Source organism: Globicephala melas, chromosome 7 (assembly GCF_963455315.2).
Source record: "Globicephala melas chromosome 7, mGloMel1.2, whole genome shotgun sequence".
NCBI classification, from domain to species: domain Eukaryota; kingdom Metazoa; phylum Chordata; class Mammalia; order Artiodactyla; family Delphinidae; genus Globicephala; species Globicephala melas.
The window spans coordinates 66,188,395-66,213,681 of record NC_083320.1 but is presented as its reverse complement, the minus strand read 5'-3'; the positions used below and the strand labels follow the sequence as shown (position 1 = coordinate 66,213,681).

Genomic DNA, 25,287 nt, shown 5'->3' with positions numbered 1-25,287 from the left:
TACGATTTCTATTTTTCCTGCTTTAATGCTCAAAAGTTATCACATAGTTAGGAATTTGTTAATAACAAAATTAAACAACTCAAGAGTTAACATTATGTGTGTGTCACATATATATGTGACATTTAGTCAATATTTCTGCTGTCTCACAAATACGCATCAATATGTAGAAAGGCCTGTCTTACTTTGCTTTGAATTCTCCATTTTTATGTTAGAAAACCTCTTACATAAAACTATCTTCTACCTCTAGTTCGTATATATTTTAAGTTGAAAATTTCTCTGCAACTTCTCTGGATATTATGTATTATTACAAAGCCCCTGGACAGAACAAACAATGTCTTCTCCTTAAGAATAACAAAGAAAAAAAAGAATAACAAAGAAACGCCCTACATTTTTATGTTAAATGAACAAATGATTAATAGTAATAAAAATGACTGTATCCTCTAAGAAAAGTATTAGTACTCTTATCTGCATTTACACAAGAAAAATGAGCCTTAAAGAATTAACTTGCTGAAGCCCATGTGTTTGGTAAAGGATGCATCTGATCCACAGTTCATCACTTTAAAACTCATGCTGCTTCATCCTACCTACATGGATATAGGGGTAGACATCTAGTTTCCATGTCAAAAGTTACATAAACCATTTTCAGTATAAACTTGAAGTCTTTCCTCATCTTACACACATAGGAAATATTTTAGACTTGCCAACTGACGGGTTAGTATCAATCAAAAGGTTAACACATTTTTATTAATACCTGGTATAGAGAAATTCATAGATTTTAAAATCCTTTTTTTCCTGATATTATATGAGGTTAACTACCTCTATTTTATTTTATATACAAAGTCTCTTAAGGAAATACTATTCTAGGATTCATTGTTCTTTCGAAAAATGTACTTTAGTTGATGTCATGGAATATATATTTAGAAAATAAATATATGCATTTTGTTACTAGTTCTAACCCCTTGAAATCTACCTTGACATGGAGTTTCTATACTTTTTCAATGTATGGTATCACCAATACCATGTCTACATTTTTTTCCATATTTGTATATTTGTTATCATTATCTGAAATCCTACTATTTCAATCACTCACAAACTCGGAGAATCTTAAAGATATGTGACTGATAAAATACATTTATAGTGATTTTAAAAAGTAATGGGTTTTGAAACTCTCTATTTAGAGATTATCTATTAAACTAATAGCATAAAAACCTGACTCTAGTTATCTCTTATTTGGTTTAAAAGCAAAATAGTTTTATTTGCTTTCCTTTTTGAGCATCTGTCAGGATCTTTAACTTAAGCATATTTTTATTATTAAAATGATAGTCATACAATGTGAAAAACATGAGTTTGAGTGTAATGATTTATTAATTTTGACTTACTGGGTAATATTCACTCTTTCTATTATTTATTAATATTTGAATATATTTTTTACGTTATTATATGTACTTAATTTTTACCATTATAAGGAGTAAATATTTTTAAGGGTCATAAAACCATGGCTTAGTCTGTTATGTGACATAAATCTCATGAGGCTATCAATTTCCACTTTATATTTATCCAGTGTTCTCTCTTTCAAAAAAAGTGTAGAAACTTGTGAACTTGATATATGTGAAAACAAATTTCATGCTGTATTTCTGATCCATATTAATAAATATATCATTAAAAAGGGAAAATTTACTTCACTTAGTAATAAACAATCTTCCGAACTGACATCATTCAATAGTCAACGGACACTGCAAAATGGCAAGGGTATGGTGGTGAACAATAGAGACATGGCCCTCGTGAAGTTGACTGCCTAGCAGAAAAAAAATCAGTGTTAAAATTAGTCATTGGAGGAATGGTATCAGGTGCTACAAGTATGTATTACTGATAGACCTAATCAGGAAATGTGCTATTGTGCACAGCATTTTACTGAAAATAACTTTTAATCTGAGTGCTGGAGAAAAAGTTGGAATTGGCTAGGTGAAGTAGAGAGCATGTCCAGGGAAAAGAGGTGATATTTGCTAAGATCCTGACTTGAAAAAGAGCTTATTTAATTCCATGACCTAAAACAATTGCAATAATATTGGACTGGGGAGAGTGGAATGAAGAGTAAAGAAGCTGAAATTGGAGAAGTAGAGAGGAGTTAGATCTCCTAGACCCTTCACTCTTTGTAAGATATTTGATCGCCATCCTAAGGTAGTGGAAAGCTATTGAAATTACATTTACAAAGGTCATTTGGTACAGTATGCAGAAAGGATTGAAAGGAGTCAAACATGGATTCAGAAAGACCAGTTTAGATGAAATTGCAGTAATCTAGGTTAGATTTGATGGACACCTGGGCTATGTAGTGATATGAGGATTAGGGGAAAAGTTCACTGAATCCAGGCATAGCAGGTAGAATTGACAATATTTGGTGTTAAGTTGAATGTGGAGGTTTAAGGAAGAGAAAAATGCAAGATCACTCCTAGGTTCCTGGCTGGATCGTGAGCCATTTTCTGTGATACAGAGATGTCAAAGGGGCAGTATTTTAGAGGAGCAGAGGAATAGGATGAAAAGATTTTTAGTTTAGTTTTAGAACTGAAAAAATTTGAAGTGTCAATGAAATGAGTAAACATAAATGCAGATGTAATATGTACAATTGGGTACCATGGACAGTTGAGTTCAGAAGAGAGGGCTAGTCTGGAGAGAAATACTTGAGATCAGTGGGCATGTAAATATACTTGGAGCTATGTATGTTGATGAGCTTTACTAGGATAAATATAGCAGGAGAGGGAAAAATGGCTTGGATATCCGATGTCCTTTTCAAAAAGGGAAATATAACATTTCAAAGGTTACAAAAAAATTGTCCATGAGACATGAAAAATCAAGGGATTGGGACTTCATGAAAGCAAAAATAAGAGAACATAATGAAAGGGGGAAGAATCATGCTTGTCAAATGCTGCTGAGAGAGCAAGTCAAATAAGAGCTCAAAATTATCCTTTTGTTTTCAGGGACAAAACATGAAGATGTTTGTCTTATTTAGAAAGAAAACTGGTAGGCTAAGGAAGTGATAGATAAATGAGGGAAAGTAAAGATAAACATCTCTTCCAAGAAGTTTGGCTGTGAAATGGAAAAGAGAAGTAGTTAGTAGTAAGTAGTTAGAGGATTGTGGGTTATAGGAAAGTATTTTCTTTTTTTCCTCCAAGATGAGAGAGACTTAAGCAAGTTTGTGCTGATAGGAAGAGGTAGATAGAGTGGGAAGTGTTAAAGGTAAGAGAAGGAAGAGATAAGAGATTTCTGAAGTGTTCTGGAAAGGTAGAAGGTGTCCAGAGTATGAGTAGAGGGATTGAAAACTCCCCCCATTGAAACAAGAAGGAGGAAAGGATCTTATTACAGAGAGGTTTGTCAATTTGGGGGTGGGAAGTAAAGATATGGCATTCTGATCCTATCTCTTCTCTCAGTGAAGTAGGAAATAAGGTCATGAGTTTGAAACTGGGAGGGAAGGAAGAAGATTGGAGATCAGAGAAGAGTGGAGAATATTTGGAATTGTCTTTGCAGAGTAGGAGGTGCAGTGAAGTGGAGAAATATTTAGACTGTGTTGAGTGTGGGTGAGGCTGGGAACCATGTATTTTGAATGGCGCCAACCGACCAAGGGGAGTCATTTTCTCCAGTAGAGCCTAGCAGCCTAACAGACACAGAGGATCCTCTAGTTTTATATACTAATAGCAAGTCATCTTTAATTTTGTCTTACTCTTTGTTTCTTTGTAGCAATAAAGGAAAAATGTTTCTTCTTTGAAATGGTGTTTTTCTGTGTTCTCTAGGTTGTAGTGCCCTCATGTGGCTGATCCACACCATTCACTTATGACTGTTTTCATGTGGATGCATTTTAACAAGCTGAGAATCAAGCATGTGCCTTGCATCACTGCCAGTCAAAATGAAAACTCAATGATTGCTTTGACTAAAGTCAGTTGCGGGTGCAAAGAAGCTTCCTTTATAGATTAACACATAATACATAACACAACATATAGATAACACAACACTATTCTATTTTACTACACTTAAAATCGTGCTGATATTTTACTATGTGTAAGTAATGTGAAGATTTATAATAAAAATAAAGAGTGAGGGCTTCCCTGGTGGCGCAGTGGTTGAGAGTCCGCCTGCCGATGCAGGGGACACAGGTTCGTGCTCCGGTCCGGGAGGATCCCACATGCCGCGGAGCGGCTGTGCCCGTGAGCCGTGGCCGCTGAGCCTGCGCGTCCGGAGCCTGTTGCTCCGCAACGGGAGAGGCCACAACAGTGAGAGGCCCGCGTACCACAAAAAAAATAAATAAATAAAAATAAAGAGTGAGAAGTGATATTAATAGCATTTATTCACTGGAATTTTTATACAGTTTCTAAATCTATATTGATAAAGCTCTTGTTTTGCATAAGTACAGCTGAATTCTTCTTGTGCTTTTTATTAACTATGAAAGAAAGTTATTTCAAGTATTACTACTGAAAGTTTTCTTAAAGAGCTTTTGTTGCTGTTTTTCAGTATAAAGGAGAGTGAACTGCATTGGCTATGTCTACACAGGCAAAGTGGGGTAGAGTGAAACAAACCACATGTTTCTTATAAGTAGTGTTCTCTATGATTTAGGAAATTAAGAAAGTAATTTATTGAGTATCTACCATGTACAAGGCACATTAAGTTGTAGGAGGTTTAATATATTTTAACTAATTTGATCCTGACAGCAATCCTGTGGAATGGTTATTCTTTCTCCCTTTTATAGCAAAGTGAACCAAGGCTTAGGGAAATTATAAGTAATTTGGCCACAGTTACAAACCCAAGAAATGTCAGTACTAACACCAGCCATCTTCTCTTACTATTCAGAATTTAACGAGCAATCACTGTATATTATATATTCCACTTAGAAAGAATTTTATTGAAGATATTCCACTCAGATGACCCTTAGGATGGAGTTATAATGCATTCAGTTACAGTCGGCCCTCCCCATCCATGGGTTTCATATCCATGGGTTCTACATTCGCAGATTCAACCAACAGTAGGTGGTGTACAGTGTTCAGGATCCATGGTTCCTTGAATCTGAGGATGCAGAAACCATGGATACAGAGGGCCCACTATGGGACTTGAGCATCCGTGGATTCTGGTATCCGCTGCAGGTCCTGGAACCAATCCCCCACGCATACTGTGGGACGACTGTAATTATTGGTATTCTCTTGTTGAATTTTTATCAGAGTTTTCATACATGCTGAGCTTGCACTTCAGTCGTTGAGTCTGTCATTAAAGAAAGAAAAAAACTTAAATTGATAAATTACTTACCAATGAGCTAATTTCTTTTCATTTAATCTTTTTCATTACTAAAATCACATAAGTAGCCTCCAAATAATTGATGGCTTGGCCTGACATGACTTGGTTATGGAGTTGTTAAAATTACAGAAATGGAAAAAGCAAACTCAATAATAAAATAATAAGGGCATAAAAGTTCTAAACTTCATGGTGGTGAAAGACATAATGGTGTATGAAAGTGAAATTTTCCACTGAATTTTGTCTTCCTTGACGGTATTCTTCTACTTTATTCAATGTGCTCATTATGTGCACTATTCTTACCAACTGTGTATTTATGACCATGAGTAATCCTCCAGACTGGACAAAGAATGTGGAGTAAGTAGAAGATTTTTTAAAAATCTTGCAATATTGTTGTCCCTTTATGTGCATTTAACATCTTGAGACCTCATCAGTTTCTTTAGCAAATCATACTAGCTACTACAAACCAGTTAGACAGTGATTCAAGTTCATTTCAACCACTGATTTTCTGTAGGACAAAGCTTGCACTGGCTCATTAAGTTGCTCCAATTACTGCATTGATTTGACTGCCAATATTTATAGCTCTTTATCTTCCTTATGAGTCTCACACTCTTTCAAAGGTAATCAGTGATTACTAATATCTGATGATAAAAATTATACCTAGTTTGTATGTTCTTTTCCTCATGGCTATCACCTTTCTATGTTTTATTAGTATATATTTCATTGCTGTTAATGATGCACATTTTATTAGACAAAAAAATCTTCATTTATTTTTGTTAATAACTATTTCCTTAAATTTGACCAAAACTAGTGTATTTCGGGTAATATTTTCATATAGAACCATATTATTTGGGCTTTCAGATGAATTAGTGTAGCAAGTACAATACTCATTTATAGTCAATGAGAATGTCTTTCAGAAGGTAATGTTTCTTTCTTCCTTAAGTACTACCTAAGGTCTACATTATAGGGAGACCAATATAGAACTATATGGAAGCCTCTAATTTGTATTTGTTGTTTTTCTCCTTTAAGATATGTACATGTAAATTACCTACTAGATCTTTAATGTGGGCTTGGCTATTTTCTCTCAGGTACACCTTTACAGGAATTTACACTTTTGAATCACTTATAAAAATACTTGCAAGGGGCTTTTGTTTAGAAGATTTCACATTTCTACGGGATCCGTGGAATTGGTTGGATTTCACAGTCATTACTTTTGCGTAAGTATCTTAATACATTTCCTATCCGGGAAGAGTAAATCATTAGTGGGAGCCTATACTGTATTTCTCCTTGGTGGTTTCCCTTAACAGATCAAGCATTTTTCTTGGTTATTATGTGAATTTAGGATATTTTTCTTCCAATCAGATTGTGCACTTTGGAGAAATTAGGGACTATCATAGTAAATTACATGGCTTTGATTTCAATTAGTGCTGTAAAGCAATAAAATAAATTTCCCAAGTAACAGAGATTATGATTGATGACAATGCCATTTTTCTCTTAATTGGGAAATCTGATGGCAACACTCATTGAAGCTGAAAGATCTTGATGAAAGACCAACTTAGACTTAGATTTCCCTAAATTCTGAATAACTCTGATTTAATTCTACAGGTATGTAACAGAATTTGTAAACCTAGGCAATGTTTCAGCTCTTCGAACTTTCAGAGTCTTGAGAGCTTTGAAAACTATTTCTGTAATTCCAGGTAAGAAGAAACTGGTATAAGGTGGTAGGCCCCTTATATCTCCAACTGTTTCTTGTGTTCTGTTATTGTGTTTGTGTGTGAACTCCCTATTACAGATATGTGACAGAGTTTGTGGACCTGGGCAATGTCTCAGCGTTGAGAACATTCAGAGTTCTCCGAGCACTGAAAACAATTTCAGTCATTCCAGGTGAGAGCTAGGTTAAACACCGAGGCTGACTTTAGCAGCATTGGTGCTACAATCACAACTTTTGTGCGTAAGCCTTGTTGCTTCTCACCTATTGCAAATAAATTTGTAAAAAAGCAAGAATCAGTACATCATATTTTGGGTGGATTTGATTCTTTGCTTTTACTAGTTGCTTTCTTTAAAATGATCTGTTCTAAATCAGCCTTTGAGTTTAACAAGTTTTTGCATGAGGCATTTGCAGTAACAGGCTACATGGTTTGTGTCCTGTAACATCAAGCTTTCTGCATAGAAGCTAAACTGTAAGGCATTCAAACTGCTGCAGATTTGACCAGTTAGGTCTAAAACTGGTAATTTTCTTAACTTCAGATAAATGAAAGAGCAAGGGATAGCATGAGTGCTGCATGGGGCTCAGTTTTCAGATGTCTTCCTTTTTTAACCCATACTCAAGCTTGCAGAATTCACAAATATATAACCTCATAACTCAGTGACTTCAAGATTTCTTACTACTTTATTCATATAGATTTTTATAAAATCAATAAGAGGTTAGGGAGTAAGACATCTGCAAATAAAGGCAAAAAATTTATACAAGGTTGATGTTTAAGCATGAAGAACAAAACCATTTCTTTTGCTCTAAGGAGTATTTGGAAATACACTTTTGGTTTATTTCCATTCACGGTTTTCTAATGAACGTACAAATTCTGCTTTCATTCATTTTCACCGGCTAGCAGGCTTTTCATGAAAATGTTATTCGATCACAAACATTAAACTAATATTGTTGGCATTCTGCATGACATCTTTATTTTCCAGGACAAGCTCATGATGTTTTTGTCTGTGAAGTAGCTGTCGAATAGTATATTTAAATTCCTCCCTTTGATTTTATGTGTAGGCCTGAAGACCATCGTGGGCGCCCTAATCCAGTCAGTGAAGAAGCTCTCAGATGTAATGATCCTGACTGTGTTCTGTCTGAGCGTGTTTGCACTAATAGGATTACAGCTGTTTATGGGCAACCTGCGAAACAAATGTTTGCAATGGCCCCCAGATAATTCTTCCTTTGAAATAAACATCACTTCCTTCTTTAATAACTCATTGGATGGGAATGGTACCACTTTCAATAGGACAGTGAGCATGTTTAACTGGGATGAATATATTGAAGATAAAAGTAAGATATACTCTTTTGACCATTAAGCTGTTTAGTCCTTTAAATATTAAAATATATATATAGTGAAAATTGTCTCAATTTTGATGTGAACCAAATTACTTAGACCAATTTAAGATAATATATATGATACAGAAATCAAATGGTATCTTACTCCTTTTTCCTTATCTTTCAATCAACGCGATAAAAGTTACCATTTGAAGATGTGTTCTTTTCCTAAACCAGTCTTGACAGCAATACAGTATAATGCTTTATAAACAAAAATATTCATTTGTTGGGGATTGATCAGGAGTTTTCAGTCATCTTAATAAATAAATCAGTAGTTTGAACTATTCAATGTATTTTGCTGAAATGGATTATTAAGAAGACTGAGGAAAAAATAATCTGGCCCTATTTGGTTTGACTCAATGTATGTATTGAGTGCATATGATGTATCTGGAAATGGAGAAACTAAGATGAAATCTGAATTTGTGTACTCATCAGAAAGTTAAGCAACCTCAGTCCAGCAAGTTACTTATTGATGAGAAAGTGTAAACTCAAAGCCTACCTTTATAATATTCTTATTCCAGTTTATCTCTTTGGTATTAATCATTGTGTTAGAGTTGTTTATCAATACAGTTTGATTTTATTTTATAGATGGACATCAGAATATACTTATGATTTAGTATAACTTCTTATCATTGAAGCCTGCCCCTCTGTCATTGGAATGTCCAAGTCCCTCCCTCTCTTATTTTTTTTTTTAAATTAATTTATTTTATTTATTTATTTTTGGCTGCGTTGGGTCTTCGCCGCTGTGCGGGGCTTTCTCTAATTGTGGAGCACGGGCCCCAGGTATGTGGGCTTCAGTAGTTGTGGCACATAGGCTCAGTAGTTGTGGCTCACGGACTCCAGAGCACAGGCTCAGCAATTGTGGCGTATGGACTTAGTTGCTCTGCGGCATGTGGAATCTTCCCAGACCAGGGCCCGATCCCATGTCTCCTGCATTGGCAGGCGGACTCCCAACCACTGTGTCACCAGGAAAGCCCCCCCTCCTTCTCCTTGTGCAATTAGCTAGCCTACTTCCATTGATCTCTTGATTATCAATACTCCATTGGGATACTTAGTCTGAGGTATCCTTCATGGTTTTTAGAACCATGTGAAATTTTATCACTTCTCACATTATATTAATGTTTTATGAATTAGTATTCTCATGAAGATTTTTACTGAAGAGATTAAGATTCTTTGGACAAGTGAATAAATAAAACAAATGATTTCATTATTTATGAAATTTCCCATTTATTAATGTTATAATAACAGCACAGTGACAATCTTTGCACATAAATCTTTTCTCTATTTCTGATTGTTTCCTTCAGATAAATTTCTATTAGTAGAATTTTGGGGGGTTAAAGGGTATGACGACATTAAGGCTAGGGAGACATAGTGTCATATTGCTCTCCAAAGAGGTCAGACCACTATATACCTCCTATAGCAGTGGCCATCTTACTGAATTCTCATTAATATTGATTATTACCATATTTTAACATCTTCTGATAGAAGGAAAAGTGTATCCTCTTTTTAATTATTAATGTAGTAGAATCTAAAATTGTTTATTAGTATCATTAGCAAGTTATATATTTAATGTAATGTGAATTATCTGTTGATATTTTTACCTGTTATTCTATCAGGTGATAGTATATTTTGGGAAATTCATAAGATCTCTATAATTTATCAAGTATGTTAACATTTTGACTTTTTTTGGCGAATATATTCTCCAGCTTGTTTTTTCTTCTTATTGTTTGTTTTTGATCCCTAAGTGATTCTAATTTTTAGGCAATCAAGTCATCAAATTTGTTTTCTTTTTTTCTATAGTTAATATTATAAAATGCTTCTGGATTCAGAAATAATAAAAATTTTTACCTAGATATTCTGCATGTAAAACAGCCACCTATATATTCTGCATTTAAACAGCCACCTGTATAGTCTAGATTGAAAAGAAAACCTACATATTTTTATATTATATTAATGGACTTGTCTTTAAATCTTTAATCCCTAAATATCTAGAATGATTTTTTGATATATGTTATGAGGTAAGGATCTAAAATTTTTTGTGAAACTATGACCCAGATTGACCTACATAATATATTAGGGTATTCCTTGAATATAGGCTTTTAAGTATTCCTGAAAACTATAGTAAAATTTTTTTGTGGGGGTTATGTGTGTGTGTGTTTTTTAATATATATGTGTCTGTATGTTTTTGTATGTGAATATGTAAATATGTATGTTTATATATGTGTATGTTTCCTGAGATCATCTTTGCAACTTATTAAATTTATATATAAGGTATTCCTTAAGAATAAAAAAAAGTATACTTAGAAAATACATATCTCCAAAGAAGCAAATTTATCTTGAAAGACAGTATTCAAGCCAAAACTCAAAGCAAAACACTTACTTACAGTATCATGGAAAGAGCAAACAGCTCAGTCCACTTTTCACAAGAAATTAAGTTAAAATTGGTAGGGAAAACAAAGGTCTGAATCTAGTTTGGGTCCAGGCAAAGCATAGTTGTAAAATAAAATGTTATTTCATGGCAGCATTTAGAAGCAACAGGGCTTTCCTATCTCTCACTTTTTGTGCCAAACAGCCTTAATTTGACAGCTATTTTTTGAATTATCCCAAGCAATTTGAGTTTATATTTGCAATAAATTCTGATAGAGAATGCTATAATAGTTATTCCTTACCAAAAAATTTCTTTCTAAATCAATTTTCTAAACATTTGTTTAATCAAAAATGTTTTTTGATATTTGTTTAATATTCAATTATTATTAAAATATTTTCATTTAGCCCTCTATGCATTTATCATTTTATCAATTTCATCATGGTTTAAGAAAAGGTAAGCTTTGTTACCTAGGCACAATGGCTGAAGTGTTTTGAGGTTTTTTTTTTTAATGATTCTTTCTATTCTTTGCTCTTTTAAATAGGTCACTTCTATTTTTTGGAAGGGCAAAATGATGCTCTGCTTTGTGGCAACAGCTCAGATGCAGGGTAAGTGATGTTTTGTGTTGAGTCTCAGTCCACACTGTTGCATCGGCCTTAATAACCTGCTACCTTCCACCCATCCAGCCCCCGCTTGCTCCTCATTCAAAGCCCTGCGTAAATTCCACTTCACGCTGACTCTCATGATAGCTGGGATAAGTGTGGATTCTCACCTCCTTCACACACTCACTCATACGCAGCAATTATTTTTCCATACTAGGTCACAGCTAATCTTGCAAATTAGTTCAATGGAAAATATAGGGAAAAGCAGTACATATACATAAGAAGCTTAAGTTAATAGAATTCATAAGCATGTTCTTTTATAAGTGTGATATTCTATATAAGCTAATGTGGTCTCCATGGCATAAAATGTAAGATATCTGAAGATAATGTCAATATCTGAGGTGTGGTGAGTACATGTTTAGCATATTTCAGCAAAGCGGTTAACAGCATAGACTGGAGAGTTTACATGAATTCAAACCCAGACTTCACCATATAATGTCACCTCTCCTTGCCTTGATTTCCCCATGTGATAAATAGGAATAATTATAGGGTGGCTGTGAGAATTAAATGGATTAATGAATGTTTAGCTATTACAGCATTCAATAAGTACTTTTAATTATTATGATTGGTATCATGTGAATGCTTATTATTAAGAAGTATTGTACCTGGAGCTAAAGCAAGGAGGAAAATTCAGAGAAATAGTTACCTTTCTCTAGTTGACAAGATTTTAGAATCATAGACAGAAATCTAATGTTCTTTCTGTGGAAGATGATATTGTGGACATTAGTAGCTAATACCTGTAGCAAAATTCCCAATGGTATCAGCATCAGGCTTTTTATTTGGCTCATGTGATAAAGATTGTGCTGCCTTTATCTCCAGATCTTATAAGTAAAACAGACTGATTTTAACTCTTTCTCTGTACTATATTAAATGTTTTACATATGATATCGTATTCAATGATTGTAAGTTTGGGAGGCAGGTTCTGTTATTAGCCCTTTCTTACATATGAGGGTTCTCCAAGACTAGCAAGTGTGGGAAACTTGCCCAAAGTCTCACAGCCCAGAAGTGTCAGGCACAATATTGAGGCCAGGTCAGCTTGATCATTAAGGTCATACTATGAAATCTTCACTCTGCAGACTCATTCATTCCTCTCAATGTGCCCCCACCATCTTTTCTTTAGCCCTCTTGCCTACCTCCACATTCAGCACACTTCTGCCTCTAGATATCTTCAGTGAAAATCAAATTTTTCCCTGTAGACTTATTTTTCTGCTCATGTTCACAAATCCCAGAAGATAGTAATCATAATATGATTGCTTTTATATGGAGACATGATAAATATAATAATGACAATCATGAATCACAGAGGAATCCACAAATAGATTTAGCGGATTCTGTTGTTATGTAAATCAGTCCACTTAAGTGCTGGATTGAGCACTGGCTAAAGTGAGAGAAATCTGCTTTCCCTGGTGTCTCATAAAATGGATATTGGCGTCTATAAAAACAGGAAAGCCAGCCATCCAACTTATAGTTACTGACTTCCTCTCTTTCCTTTAACCTAATAACAGCCAGTGTCCAGAAGGATACATCTGTGTGAAGGCTGGTAGAAACCCCAACTATGGCTACACAAGCTTCGACACCTTTAGCTGGGCTTTCTTGTCCTTATTTCGTCTTATGACTCAAGACTTCTGGGAAAACCTTTATCAACTGGTGAGAACAGATAAAATGATTCTTCTGGGAAGCATGAAATACTGAGATCAAGAGAATTGCTATAATATACTTTATTACTTGGAGTGTGAGCTCATAACATCCTGTATAAAATTTAACAAAATATCTCTTCCATTTTTGCAGACATTACGTGCTGCTGGGAAAACATACATGATATTTTTTGTGCTAGTCATTTTCTTGGGCTCATTCTACCTTATAAATTTAATCCTGGCTGTGGTGGCCATGGCCTATGAGGAACAGAATCAGGCAACGCTGGAAGAGGCTGAACAGAAGGAAGCTGAATTTCAGCAGATGCTTGAACAATTAAAAAAGCAACAAGAAGAAGCTCAGGTATAGTAGCAAACTTCGAGCCTTTTTGTGTTTGTTTATCTCAGCTCTCTGACCACACTGTCGAGATCAGAGTCATTTAACACACAAAATCAGCAGTGGTAACTGATGTTCGAAACAAGTCATATGTATTTGGTAAGTGTTAGGAGCCTGTTTGGTTATTAGGAGATTATTATTTTGTTTTGATGATTATTTACGGTCAATAGTAATGGCATCCAAACATGATGAATTATAATGAACTTTGTTGACCTTTTTCTCTCCCTTGTGACCTTTTATTCACTCAAGCTCACAAAGTAGTTATACCTACATGCCTTCAGTCGAAGTATTAATCTTCTGAGGAAGCAGAATTCAGTTATAATTGCTTCTTCGTTAGTGTTGCTAGAGGTGGGAAAGGTCAGAAAACCAGGGTCAAACTGAGAAGATTATTTCATAGAGTCTGGAAGAAAGACAAAGACCTATTTAATGTTTATTTTCTATTTCAAGTGTTTAAATGCAAGTTTGTGGATTGCATAAGGAAAACACTGGTACATAAACATACTAAATCATTACATTCTTTGCCTACCACTCTGTAAATCCTGTAATTTGGACTGTTGAGGCTTCAAAATAAGGCAAGAATTTCTCTAGTTATGTTTGTTTGACTTAATGTCACTAATCCAATTGCCTATATTCGTCTTTTCTTGAATGTAGAGTACAGTTCCCTTTTAACACAGAATATCCTGAATATCAATATGTAATAAAGATCAGATAAATAAAATATACGGGGCTAACAGCAACAATACTGAGCACTTTATCTTTCCAATAACTGAACTGTTGAAATTTACAATATCAATATGTAATAAAGATCAGATAAAATATACTGGGGTAGCAGCAACAACATTGAGCACTTTTTCTGTCCAGTAACTGTATTGTTGAAATTTACAAATTCATTCAGATGCCATGATCTGGGATTTTCTTATATACAATCTATAATCTGCTTTTGTTGTGCATTTCTTAGTGAAATAATCATTTTAAGTCAAAGAGAAAAAAAGGTTTATTGAAACGAAATACTTGACTGAATTAAATTTAATAATTTAGACTGGCACTAAAAGTCATTGTCAAGTGGAAGTGTGATGGATCAGGTTAAAATAGGAAACCTTTAGGGCTTCCCTGGTGGTGCAGTGGTTGAGAATCCGCCTGCCAATGCAGGAGACACGGGTTCGAGCCCTGATCTGGGAAGATCGCACGTGCCGCGGAGCAACTGGCCCCGTGTGCCACAACTACTGAGCCTGCGCTCTAGAGCCTGCGCTCTAGAGCCTGTGCTCCGCAACAAGAGAGGCCGCGATAGTGAGGCCCGCGCACCGCGATGAAGAGTGGCCCCTGCTCGCCGCAACTATAGAAAGCCCTCGCACAGAAACGAAGAGCCAACACAGCCATAGATAAATAAATTAATAAATAAATAAAATTTAAAAAAAAAAGGAAACCTTTAGTTCTTCAATTCTTTCCTTCTTATGATATTGTTTAAATCACAGAAAAAATCATTATGATATTTGAGTATCGTATTTATCTTATTAGATAATTAGAAAGTGTAGTGTGAGGCTACAGGTTGAAGATCTTCATTAAAGTCACATGTATCATCTTCCACTTTTCTTTTCATTTTAATTCTTTAATCGGTCTAACGACAATGCATTGTTTTACAAATACATACTAGAATGGAGAATCATTTTTCAAAATCACATATTCATGATACCAAAATTAAAGTAAGCAGTAACATAGATAGAGTTTTTCAAAGTGTATATACAACTACCATCTCCCTTAAACCCTTCTAGGCAGCAGCTGCAGCAGCATCTGCTGAATCAAGAGACTTCAGTGGTGCTGGTGGGATAGGGGTTTTCTCAGAAAGTTCTTCAGTAGCATCAAAGTTGAGCTCCAAGAGTGAAAAAGAGCTGAAAAACAGACGGAAGAAAAAGAAACAGAAAGAACAGTCTGGAGAAGAAGAGAAGGAAGATGGGGTCCACAAATCTGAATCTGAAGACAGCATAAGAAGAAAAGGTTTCCGTTTTTCCTTAGAAGGAAGCAGGCTGACATATGAAAAGAGGTTTTCCTCTCCACACCAGGTAAAAATATTAGATTATGTAAATTGCATTGTCATAACAAACACAATTCTTTTAAGATTTGCCAGAATTTGTTTAGATAAAACTGCCTTCTTCCTGGATGGCACAATGCTTTCAGAATGGTAATGATCATTGAGTGTTTTGGTTATTACCTCAAGGAATTTGTGAGTTTTACGACTTTTTGGAATTCAGGAACGCATTTTTAGAGCATAGATCCCACTGGGCTTGGGAAGGCTTGTGATTCTGAGACTTCTCAGGGCAGTTTTCTACATGAGGAATAATCAGCAGATGATTACTGTCCCTTCTTAGCTGTGGTGCCTGGACCCAGTGAATTGTAGGTTTTCTGAGTGACAGGTTCCTAAAAGTGAAGAGTGGATTCTTTCAGACCATCTGTGCAGTTGTTCCCCTGCATGTGTGAACTTCATATGAGGAGTGTATTCTTCGTGTCCTTGTTTCAAGGGAAACCGAAGCAAAATTTTTCTAAAAATGTAATCAAAAATTTTAGGTAGACATGCACTGAAGAAGATTTATGACACTAAGTAAACAGTTGTGCTTAATTGCTCTTGATTATCTTTGTCTCATGTTTAATGAGACTTGCATGAAAAGAATATCTTGGCTTACATAGTGTAGAAAATGATATCTAGATGCTTCTGGCTTATGTACCAACACAAGCTGCTGAAACTTTGAAATTTAGGATCCTTAATTGTCTTTGAAATTACCAAGAGAATTACCAGAAATACAGTTTTTCAGTAGTGAAAGCTTAATATCCATACAGTTAACAGTCACAGTTTGAACAACACCGATAACAGTGATAATAGCTAACACCTAGGTGGTGCATTTCTACTTGAAGCCACTCACTGCAGCCCTAGGGTTGTACTATAATCTTCATCCCCAATCTGCAGATGTGAAGACAGGGGAAGGCTGGTATTCTTCGCTGAGTGCCTGTTTTGTGCTTGGCATTCTTCTTACTCTACCATAATTAATGTTAACAGCCCTGCATAGTACTACTTTCACTATTTTTTAGGCTCAGTGAAGTTAAATAATTGCCCAATGTCATCTGGTTATTAAAAGGTTGAAGCGGCATTCAGATTTGGCCTGACACTGATACCCTTGAACTTTCCACTGTATCAGGCTGACTAGAAAGAATATCTTTAAAAAAAAATCTTTTTTTTCCCTGGCAGTCCAGTGGTTAAGACTTCACCTTCCAATGCAGCCAGGTGCAGGTCCGATCCCTGGTCAAGGGACTAAGACACCACATGCCATGTGGCATGGCCAAAAAATTTTTTTAAAATAATAATAATAAAAGAAATTAAAATATTTTTAAAAATCTTAAGAAACTGTTGAGGAAATTTACAATTTGATTTCATTTAAAAGATACGTATATTTAGGATTATACATGCTCTTTGTACATTTTTTAGTATACACAGTCTCACATAGCCTTATGTTTAATACATATAAATTTTTATGTCAGCCTGATTCATTCCAAGTCCAGGTAACATTATAAGATAGGATAAATTAAAGGCTTAGTGAGGTTGAATTCAAATTTGAAGTAGAATTTGTTTTTAAATAAATATCAACATTTACTTACCCCTATTCATGTTGTTGTCACAATCATTATGATTACATTAGTGGAGATACTAATCTTAATAAATGTGAATTTTTAAAAATCAAATCCCCTTTTTAGAGCATTGTTTATTTTGAAGGAAGGGAAAAGGAGAAGGAGGGAAGGAGGAAAGAAGGAAAGTAACTTACCTGAGGAAAAACTACCTAAATCTGAACTGCAAACCAACAGATACCACAGAGTTATTCCAATTTGCTTCATTTCAAGTCCTATAGAACTAATTCTAGGCAAAATAGTAAAGTCTGAAAATGTTAGGCTCTATCCCATCTGTTTCTGTAAATTTTGTCCAAAGACGTAACATTTTCCCCATACTGTCTTCTTAAAACCTCTGCTTCCTAGTTGGGCATTATAGGTGATCACTCATACAACATGTAATATCTGGCTCAAATTGATATTTGCTTCTGAAGTGGTGTGTGTATAAAAATAGAACTAAAGATTTTTATCTGATAAAGAAGTAGACAAGTAACTAAGAAGATGGAGAGGGCAATGGAGAGGCACAGAGAGAGAGAGGGATAAAGGAAGAAGAAGAAAGGGAGGGATGCTGAAATCATATTAATCCCACTTTGCAAGACCCTGTAAGTACTACTGAAAATAGTGAACCAGGTTCTTAACCTGGGTACAGTGATGAAGGGTCCATAGCTTTTGTTAGATTTTTCAAGGGCCTAAGGCCCCAAAGTATTAAAAACTATTGTTTTGTAGTGACATGATAGGCAACTGTGTTGGTAACCATTTCTACTTTCATATTGAAAAAAATATAATGTATACTTTTATCATAGGATTATAATTTTCTCAGTAGAGTAGGTGGATTGTATGAAATATTTTTTAGACTTCAATATGACTTGTTAGTGTGGGAGAAGGGAAAGAAGAAAGTCAAGATTGCAATCTCTAATGACGTCTCAGGACAACCTGAATATTGTATTTTGAAGCCTTTATAAGATACTGTTGACTTTCTGAAGTTATTATTTCCCTCCATATTTGTGATAAACGAGGAGTTTTTAGAGATCCATTTGGTATGGCAGATTTTTTTCTTACTGTCCATCCTCTATTTGTGGCATAGCGTTTGATTGCTATGGATTTATGTAATCAATGTAAACAGTGGAAGTTGATGCTAACGGATGGGAAACAATCATTTTTCATACAGCTGCCATATGTAAACTATGCTCTTGTGTGGCATAATTCACCTTTGAACTTTGAGAAACACTGTGTGCAATTTAATAACATTTCTCTCCAGCCCTTCTATTGGCTCTAATTGAGGGGAGTACTTGTAGTTAAAATAAAAACTCTTACTAAGAGTGGTACGTATACATAATTTCTACTTTATTTCTTATTGCCAAGCATTTCTTATCTGGCTTCTTTTTGAGGTAATGATAACCAGTAGGTCAGAAATTCTGTAACTGTTATGTCCTTATAGCTAATTTAAAGTCCCTTGTGAAGGGAGAGAAAGGAGACATGAAAGAAATTGGATAGTGTAGGAGAAGTTTAAAAAATACTCGTATTGGGGACTTCCCTGGTGGTCCAGTGGTTAAGACTCCACACTCCCAATGCACAGGGCCCGGGTTTGATCCCTGGTCAGGGATACTGTGTGCTGCAACTAAGACCCAGCACAGCCAAATAAATAAATAAATATTAAAAAATAGAAAAAAAAATAATACTCATATGGAAACAATAAAAGAAAAGAATAATGAAGTTGATAACAGGATGATAAAACATGGGTATAGGAAAAGAAGAAATAAGTTCTGCTGTGGGAGCAGATCCGTATTCTTAGATGTGTTTCTGTAAATAATGAATAAGATCATATAACATAAGATAGTGTTTAAAGATCATAGACATTTTATAGATGTTTATAGATGTTATTGAGAAAATCATTCTTTAGCTGAAAATAAAATTAAGTGTATACTTATTAGTCAGGGAATGTTAAAAATATATAGGTACAAAATAATAATTTTAGTTAGCTTTAAATCCTTTGGAGATAAAAAGATGAAACTAGTAATGGTTAAATGATAAAGTTGGTATTCTATTAATAATTATAGAAATCCAACTTAAGCCAGCTTAAGCAAAAAAGAGGATTAAATTATATAAATGATATCAATGAGTAGCTTTAGGCACAGCTAGATGCAAAGGCTCAAAACATGTTATCAGGGCCAAGTATTACTCCACATCTCCAGGTTCCTCCAATATGCTGATAAGATGCCCACCATGGCTCCAAACTTACATTCAATATTTTTTAGCAACCTCAATCGAAAATGCACCTCTTTCTCAACAATTGTACAAGAAATTGGTGGCTGTCAAGGGACCATGCAGGGTTTCCTTCCCATTTTCAAACCAGGCTCTATGGCCAGAGGCATGGAATACACTCATTGACTAGACCTGGGCCATGGTCTTGCCTGGGGGGTAGTTCTGGGAGATAATCGGGGTACTGTCAACAGAAAAAGAACAAATGGGTATTGGACAAACAGAAACAAGTGCTCACTAGAGTGAGGTTGTAAAAATAGACTAGTAATAAACAGGAAATGATTCGTTGTGCTCAATGGTACTATGTTTGAGAATCAAAGTAAACTGAATGATAACAGTGACATTGTAGTCATCTAGAAAATTGTCAAATGGTTTTGACCAGATACTTAGTGAAGACCAGGTTTGTAAATATGGTGCTCTTTAGATTTCTTGAGACAGAAGAGTGAAAATCAGGGAATGAATCGTACAGTTCTTTCAGCTAGATTTGTTTAAATTATTCATGAGGACTGTTATAAAATATGCAAAGGGAAGGAGAGAAGTTGCTCCTTGTACTATAATTAAACAGACCTACTAGCAAGATTGGTTTTATTTTCCTTGGTGGTGAGATCTGCATCTGGGTGTGGGCACTAGTGAACTCTTACTGGTGTAGTTTTGGCTTCAAAGGATCAAAACTTAGTTGTGTACTTAATTGCTTTCCACTGGATTGTTAAATAAGAATAGTTTCTAGAGAAGGGTCTAGCAAAGATTTCAGTTCTAGGTGCCAGAAATGAGACAAAACAGTCTTTGGGGGGGGTACTTATGACTATCTGAAGTCATGGGTAAAGTAGAAGAAAATGGTAGAAAATGAGAGCTCAGAAGATGAAAATCAAGGAAAGGAGGAAAAGGGAGAGCAAAACAAAAGACCTGTACCTTGTAGAAAGTGCCAGAACCCCACCAGCAGTTGCCACAGGAGCCCTTGCTTCCACCTGTCCAATGCCTTACCTTTGGTGAGTCAACAGCTATGAAATGAAGAGTCCAGGCTCATATTGTTCAGGACACCAGCACTTAATTCTGTTCATCTGTTTTTTGTTTGTTTCCTTTCTTGTTATTGATAGTCTTTATTGAGCATCCGTGGCTCCCTTTTCTCTCCAAGACGCAACAGTAGGGCGAGCCTTTTCAGCTTCAGAGGTCGAGCCAAGGATATTGGCTCTGAGAATGACTTTGCCGATGATGAGCACAGCACCTTCGAAGACAATGACAGCAGAAGAGACTCTCTGTTTGTGCCGCACAGACACGGGGAGCGGCGCCCCAGCAACGTCAGCCAGGCCAGCCGCGCCTCCAGGGTGCTCCCCGTTCTGCCCGTGAACGGGAAGATGCACAGTGCTGTGGATTGCAACGGCGTGGTCTCCCTCGTCGGGGGCCCTTCTGCTCTCACATCTCCCGCTGGACAGCTCCTGCCAGAGGTGAGGCCAGTGAAACCTGCAGCTGTTGGCGAGGGAGCTGTGGCTGGTTGCAGGCAGGAATGGGTTTCGATATCCACACGTGTGAATTTTACGGAGTCTAACGTTCAAAGGCCGAAATAAGTTATGAACTTATTTTGTCAAATTGTTCAATTCAGACTTTTCTCAAATGAATTAAAAACGTAGGTTGGGTCTCATAGACTATAATTAGAAGTATTCCTTCATCATTACATTATTACTACAGAATGAAACTTGCCAAAAAGTATAGCAACAATTTATGATTCATTATGATTAGTTAATATAAGCAAAGTAAATGCAAGAAGTGATATAAATACTTATCTTAAGGATCTTGTTATCTCTGTTCCTTTAAAAGAAGAACTTGATACTTCCACTTGAAGTAGATAGTATTACTAAATACATCTAAATCCTGCAATGCAACATTCTTCCTCTTGGAAGGTCAGAGTGCTGTAACATTTTTAGCACCCAGATGACCATTGTACATCTTTGTGGTAAAGAAGCCACTCGAAGTACCTGGTAAAGTCATGTGTTGTAATTGTTAGGGCAGATTTCAATTTTTATATTACCGTCATGAATTTTTTAATTAACATAGTGGCCCTAAATCATGCATATGAAAAAGGGTTTCAACTAAATACCAGACACTTACAGGGATATGTTATTGACATTTCCTTTGTAAAACATAGGTGCTTTTTAAGTTTGGTATTAAATAAGATTTCATTTGCCAATATAAATATATTCTAGCAATGTCATTAGTTATACTTTATAGCTTACAGAGTCATATTAAAATCTTCTCAGTATGATTTTTTTTTTTTTACACAATTCTACTCATTATAGTTGGACGAGCTCTTTAAGCTACATTAAAATCATATGGAGTCAGCTTTCAGTCACCTAATAGAGGAGATTCTTACCTTGGATTATAGACATAGCCACTGATCTTCACTTTTTTCACATAGCCTCTCCCCACCACTTTCTCCCAGAGAAATGTCCAGGTATCCTGGAGTCAGATCAAATCATGAAAAAAGTAGAACTCTGTTGTGAAAGAAACTGGACGAATGCAAAGGGAATGTCAACTTCTCTTAAAAAATAATCATGGCTAACTATGTACTAGATACTGTCCAGAACACTTTACGTGCATTAATTCATTTAGTCCTCACAACAGCCCTTTATTGTAGTTACTAATATTATCCTCATTTTATAAGGAGGAAACTGAGGCCTGTGCATGGTGGAGCTAGGGTTTGACCCCAGGTATGCTGACTACTGAACCTACATTCTATGCGTATTGCAATATTACCTCCCATTAATTTTCTTAAATGGAAAAGAAGACATGGCCAAGGAAACAAAAACTTTCATTTTAACCCAGTGTATCTCAAAATATATTTCATCCTCAGACTACTTACATCAGAATTCCGTGGGATACTTTTCAAAGTGGAAATTCCTCATTTCCCCCTCCCTCCACCCCTGGCAACCACCATTCTACTCTCTGCTTCTCTGAGTTTGATGACCACAGAGTCCAAAATTTCATTTATGCAAGATAAATAAATTCTGGATATGTTACTATATAGTATAGGACCTAGAGCTAACAATACTGAATTGTAAATTTAAAATTTGCTAAGAAGGTAGATCTCATGTTAAGTGTTCTTACCCCAAATAGCAACAACAACAATAATACGAGGAGTGGAAGGAAACTTTAGAAGGTGATGGAAATGTTTATGACCTGACGGTGGTGATGGTTCATGGGTGTATACTTATCCCCAAACTCATCAAGTTGCGTACCTGAAATATATACAGCTTTTTACATGTTGATAATACCTCAATAAAGTGGTTTAAAGAAAGAAATGGAGATTTCTGGGCCCACACTTACTCAGACCAAAAGGCCGAGGAGAGCAAGATCAGAAATTTCTTCTTCCTTGAAAAGTATCTCACATGGTTCTTACACATAATAAAGTATGAGTATCACTGATCTTGATAAAGGTTAATTGAACAAACAAAAATAAATCCACAACTTCTTTGCATAAATACAAAGAGAATGTAAGTCTGTCAGAAGATATTTAGCATTTATCAATAATTACCAATCAGAGAGGGTGGGATAATCTCTGAAGGCAAATTGGGGCAGTTTGAAACAAAGCCTAGTGTGATCTCTATTTCCTGCTGCCTTGTGTCCATCCTTCAGTGCTACAGTCAGGTGTGAGGCAGGGCACTGCAACATGAGCTGCAACATATGGTGTCACATGAGCTGAAAGTGCAGGCCAAAGAAGGGACTTTGCAAGACTGCAGAGAGGAAAAGAGAACAGAAAATAAAGAGCTGCAAACAAATGCCACCCTCCAAAGCACACAATATCCTACACTTTACACATAAATTCAACTGAAGCAATGTAACTTAAGAAAGAATTTCCTTGGTAATATCATTAGAGATTTTGGAATCTAGCACTAAAAATTAGACAGATATAGGATTACACATATAATTTTATATAGAGCAGAAGTGACTAGATGACCTTTAAGCGACCCTATTTTTTCTTTCTTTCTTTCTTCCTTCCTTCCTTTCTTTCTTTCTTTTCGTTTTAACATCTTTATTGGAGTATAATTGCTTTACAATGGTGTGTTAGTTTCTGCTTTATAACAAAGTGAATCAGTTATACATATACATATATTCCCATATCTCTTCCCTCTTGCGTCTCCCTCCCTCTCACCCTCCCTATCCCACCCCTCTAGGTGGTCACAAAGCACAGAGCTGATCTCCCTGTGCTATGCGGCTGCTTCCCACTAGCTATCTATTTTACATTTGGTAGTGTATATATGTCCATGCCACTCTCTCACTTTGTCCCAGCTTACCCTTCCCCCTCCCCATATCCTCCAGTAGGTCTGCATCTTTATTCCCATCTTGCCCCTAGGGTCTTCATGACCATTTTTTTTTTTTAGATTCCATATATATGTGTTAGCATACAGTGTTTGTTTTTCTCTTTCTGACTTACTTCACTCTGTATGACAGACTCTAGGTGCATCCACCTCACTACAAATAACTCAACTTTGTTTCTTTTTGTGGCTGAGTAATATTCCATTGTATATATGGGCCACATCTTCTTTATCCATTCATCTGTCAGAGGACACTTAGCTTGCTTCCATGTCCTGGCTATTGTAAATAGAGCTGCAATGAACATTGTGGTACATGACTCTTTTTGAATTATGGTTTTATCAGGGTATATGCCCAGTAGTGGGATTGCTGGGTTGTATGGTAGTTCTATTTTTAGTTGTTTAAGGAACCTCCATATGGTTCTCCATAGTGGCTCTATCAATTTACATTCCCACCAACAGTGCAGGAGGGCTCCCTTTTCTCCACACCCTCTCCAGCATTTATTGTTTGTAGATTTTTTGATGATGGCCATTCTGACCGGTGTGAGGTGATATCTCATTGTAGTTTTGATTTGCATTTCTCTAATGATTAATGATGTTGAGCATTCTTTCATGTGTTTGTTGGCAATCTGTATGTCTTCTTTGGAGAAATGTCTATTTAGGTCTTCTGCCCATTTTTGGATTGGGTTGTTTGTTTTTTTGATATTGAGCTGAATGAGCTGCTTGTAAATTTTGGAGATTAATCCTTTGTCAGTTGCTTCATTTGCAAATATTTTCTCCCATTCTGAGGGTTGTCTTTTCATCTTGTTTATGGTTTCCTTTGCTGTGCAAAAGCTTTTAAGTTTCATTAGGTCCCATTTGTTTATTTTTGTTTTTATTTCCATTTCTCTAGGAGGTGGGTCAGAAAGGATCTTGCTGTGATTTATGTCATAGAGTGTTCTGCCTATGTTTTCCTCTAAGAGTTTGATAGTGTCTGGTCTTACATTTAGGTCTTTAATCCATTTTGAGTTTATTTTTGTGTATGGTGTTAGGGAGTGTTCTAATTTCATACTTTGACATGTAGCTGTCCAGTTTTCCCAGCACCTCTTATTGAAGAGGCTGTCTTTTCTCCACTGTATATTCTTGCCTCCTTTATCAAAAATAAGGTGACCATATGTACGTGGGTTTATCTCTGAGCTTTCTATCCTGTTCCAGTTATGAATATTTCTGTTTTTGTGCCAGTACCATACTGTCTTGATTACTGTAGCTTTGTAGTATAGTCTGATTCCTATAAGTCAGGGAGCCTGATTCCTCCAGCTCCGTTTTTCTTTCTCAAGTTTGCTTTGGCTATTTGGGGTCTTCTGTGTTTCCGTACAAATTGTGAATTTTTTTGTTCTAGTTCTGTGAAAAATGCCAGTGGTAGTTTGATAGGGATTACATTGAATCTGTAGATTGCTTTGGGAAGTATAGTCATTTTCACAATGTTGAGTCTTCCAGTCCAAGAACATGGTATATCTCTCCATCTATTTGTATCATCTTTAATTGCTTTCATCAGTGTCTTATAATTTTCTGCATACAGGTCTTTTGTCTCCTTAGGTAGGTTTATTCCTAGATATTGTGTTCTTTTTGTTGCAATGGTAAATGGGAGTGTTTTCTTAATTTCACTTTCAGATTTTTCATAATTAGTAT

The 25,287-nt window shown here is 35.7% G+C and overlaps 1 protein-coding gene across 7 annotated transcripts in view; it reads left to right on the top strand.

The window, feature by feature from the left end:
• The window catches only part of SCN2A (sodium voltage-gated channel alpha subunit 2), a 149,038-nt gene that overhangs the window by 63,072 nt on the left and 60,679 nt on the right, over positions 1-25,287 (top strand). For 6 of the 7 annotated variants that reach the window (XM_060302337.1, XM_060302334.1, XM_060302333.1 and 3 more), the window contains 9 exons: positions 5,536-5,625; positions 6,357-6,485; positions 7,061-7,152; positions 8,036-8,308; positions 11,263-11,326; positions 12,886-13,027; positions 13,169-13,375; positions 15,178-15,465; positions 20,410-20,757. In XM_060302337.1, coding sequence (XP_060158320.1) covers positions 5,536-5,625; positions 6,357-6,485; positions 7,061-7,152; positions 8,036-8,308; positions 11,263-11,326; positions 12,886-13,027; positions 13,169-13,375; positions 15,178-15,465; positions 20,410-20,757 — 1,633 coding nt within the window. Of the gene's footprint in view, positions 1-5,535; positions 5,626-6,356; positions 6,486-6,873; positions 6,966-7,060; positions 7,153-8,035; positions 8,309-11,262; positions 11,327-12,885; positions 13,028-13,168; positions 13,376-15,177; positions 15,466-20,409; positions 20,758-25,287 lie in introns of all 7 variants that reach the window. The other variant, XM_030852556.2, reaches the window with a different exon arrangement.